We start from the raw sequence: 2852 nt of genomic DNA on the forward strand, positions 1-2852 counted from the left end.
AAAAAAAAAAAAAAAAAACCGCTTCCTGCCTGGTGCCTGCAGGCCTGTAAATACAGCCGCCTAGGAGGTGGACGCATTAGGCCTGTGGCCTAGGGAAGCCCAGGCTCGTACCAGCAGGTAAGAGGCTCGCAGAGGCTCTTGGCCAGTTCAGAGGAGGGTGCAGAGGTGGCCTGGAACCCAGACACTTGCTGCACAGCTTAAGGGGTGACAGTCTTCTCTCCCCGGAAAGCTTGGCATTGGCTCTACCATCTATAAAATAGTTCTGTGGTAATGGTGGTGTGAGTGGGAACAGTCTACCTTCTGAATGTCTAAGTCCCCCTTCTCAGCTTAGGTCCTCAAAGAGAAAAGTGGGGAGATCAACACTCACCCTCAGAACATCCAGAAGAGGGACTGTGGTTGCAAGGCGGACAAAAATTTGGCTGCTGGTGTCTTGAACTTGGCTTCTGGGTACAAGTGGGTCATAGCTGACACCACCAACCAGGTACCTCTTCACGAGCAGCCCCCTGCCTCAGACTCTTCAGGGCCTGGGGAGCTTACCCTACTGTCCTGGTTCTGGACACTACGCTCCACATCTTTTGTGCATTTCTTCCCCACACTGGGATGTGCTCCCTGCCTGGTTCCCGGGAACCCCTGCTCCGTGTGGCTGTGACTGGGGGCACCCACGGGAATGAGATGTGTGGCATCCACCTGGTCCGGTACTGGCTACAGGCCCCAGGGGAGCTACAGAGACCCAGCTTCTCAGCCATGCCAGTTCTGGCCAACCCAGCAGCCACGGCTGCCTGTCGCCGTTACATGGACCGCGATCTCAACCGCACCTTCACACTCACCTTCCTTAAGTGAGTACCCTTGGCCAGGTTGGCTGGTCCACAGCCAGGTACTAACATCCCTACAGACTGGCCACAGTGGCTGGCAAGGCCTTTTCATAATGACCAAATGATTTAGAGAGATTTGGATCAATGTCACCTCTTCCAGGTAGTCTGTCTTGACTGGAGGCCAGACTCTTACCAGCTGGAGTGAGACACACATGGGGAACAGGACCACCGTGTGAGCCTCAGGTTACTGGAGACACAGAAAAAGACTGGGATAGAGGTGGGACTATGGTTTGTCCAAGAGCAGTCAGGGAAGGCTTCTTGTAGGAGGTGGCATCCAGCTACCCCCTCTTCCCCCCACACACACAGACACACAAAGGTGAGAAGTTAGCCAAGGAAAAGGAGACGGGGATGATGGGGACTGATGTCCCCCATTCCTTTCCCCACAGTTCCATGCCTACCCCTGACGATCCGTATGAGGTGAAAAGAGCCCGAGAGTTGAACCAGTTACTGGGTCCCAAGGGCACAGGCCAGGCTTTCGACGTTGTCCTAGACCTGCACAACACCACAGCGAACACTGGGGTCTGCCTCATTGCTGCTGCCTCTGAAAGCTCCTTCAACTTGCACCTGTGCCACTACCTACAGGTGGTCCCTAGAGGGCAGGAAGGAGGTCAGGGAGGGGGCAGAGGGATCAATGTCACCTCAGTTCCCCTGGGCCTGCCACCTGAGGTACTCCAGACCAAACAAGGAAAAGAGGTGGGGCAGGGTGGATGACCCTGTGCTTCCTGCACACTGTTCTTCCAAGCGTCAGTGCCCCTCAGTTTCCCCTCTCAAGAAGGCCTGGGTCGTGACTGGTCCCTGTCACCCCACAGCTGCAGAACCCGGGACTGCCCTGCCGCCTCTTACAGTATGAGCTACCTGGGACGGAGACCTACAGCGTGGGATCTGTGTCTAAGAATCCAATCTGTGAGCTGAGGGGTGGGGAGGAGAGCAGGAGGGGTCAGCAGGGAAGGGGGAGCCAGGAGGGGCAGAGTTAAAAAGGGTAGAAAAGATGCTTGGAGAGCAGGATCAGGACCCAGGGGGGGCAGGACCTCCTATAGGCATTTAGGCATGGGGCATCTGCCTGACATGTCCTTTCCTGGTCCCCAGGTCTGGAGCTGGGCCCCCAGCCTCAGGGTGTGCTGCGAGCCGACCTGTTTTCCAGGATGAGAGCTCTGGTGGCATCCACTCTGGACTTCATCGAGCTCTTCAACCAAGGTGAGACCCTGCAGTAGCTTTTCAGGGAAACTGAGGTCTGAGGAAAGGCTTGGCGAGACAAGTGGTCACACCCAGCCTCTACACAGGCAAGGACTTCCCTGCCTTTGAGATGGACATCTACAGGAACTTAAGCAGTGTGGACTTCCCACGTACCACGGATGGTGACCTGGCCGGCACGGTGCATCCTCAACTGCAGGTTGGTGTTGTGGGGGCCAGGGGTACCCTGAACATCCAACTGAGCCCCCAATACCTTAGAATCCCTAGCTGGACCAAAAGTTGGTCCAGTCCACACCTGCACCTAGAGCTCCACCCTGAGCCTGGCATTTGGAGCAGCTGAATTCTTCACAATGGACTAGAGAGGCTGGTGGATGGCGCTCTCTTTTAACTGGGGAAGCAGAGGGGAGGAGACAGGACCCAAGGCACCTGCTTGGAAGTGCAAATATTCTTTTCCATGGATATGTGACCTCCATGCCTGTGAGCTGACTGTCCACAAGGGGTCGCTGTTAAACAGGGTCTTGTGCAGTCCTTTATCCTCTCTTTTTCTACAGCAGTCTTAGGATTTTTTAATCTCATTTATGACCCCTGGGAGAGAATCCTAAGCCAGACCTGCCCATAGGCTTTGCAAATGCTGCATAACAACAGTTATTTTAGAGATTTTATTTTAAAAAATATGAACATGGTCAATATTTTGTCCAAGGAGAGACTGTATACAGGAGTGATCCTGGTGAGAGTATTTCTTTTCTTTTCTTTTCTTTTCGTTTCGTTTCTTTTCTTTTTTTTTTTTTT

General features: G+C 53.9%; 1 protein-coding gene across 2 annotated transcripts in view; it reads left to right on the forward strand.

Annotated features, from left to right (window-relative positions):
* Positions 1 to 17: 17 nt before the first annotated feature.
* Acy3 (aminoacylase 3) overlaps positions 18 to 2852 on the forward strand; it is a 3545-nt gene continuing 710 nt past the window's right edge. Inside the window, exons 1-6 of one of the 2 annotated variants that reach the window (XM_031384691.1) lie at positions 18 to 117; positions 327 to 836; positions 1259 to 1454; positions 1682 to 1775; positions 1959 to 2066; positions 2153 to 2262. In XM_031384691.1, the coding sequence (XP_031240551.1) occupies positions 601 to 836; positions 1259 to 1454; positions 1682 to 1775; positions 1959 to 2066; positions 2153 to 2262 (744 nt within the window). In that variant the 5' untranslated portion in view covers positions 18 to 117; positions 327 to 600. The remainder of the gene's footprint in view (positions 118 to 326; positions 837 to 1258; positions 1455 to 1681; positions 1776 to 1958; positions 2067 to 2152; positions 2263 to 2852) is intronic. The other variant, XM_031384692.1, reaches the window with a different exon arrangement.

This window comes from Mastomys coucha, unplaced genomic scaffold, assembly GCF_008632895.1.
Source record: "Mastomys coucha isolate ucsf_1 unplaced genomic scaffold, UCSF_Mcou_1 pScaffold21, whole genome shotgun sequence".
NCBI classification, from domain to species: Eukaryota; Metazoa; Chordata; class Mammalia; order Rodentia; family Muridae; genus Mastomys; species Mastomys coucha.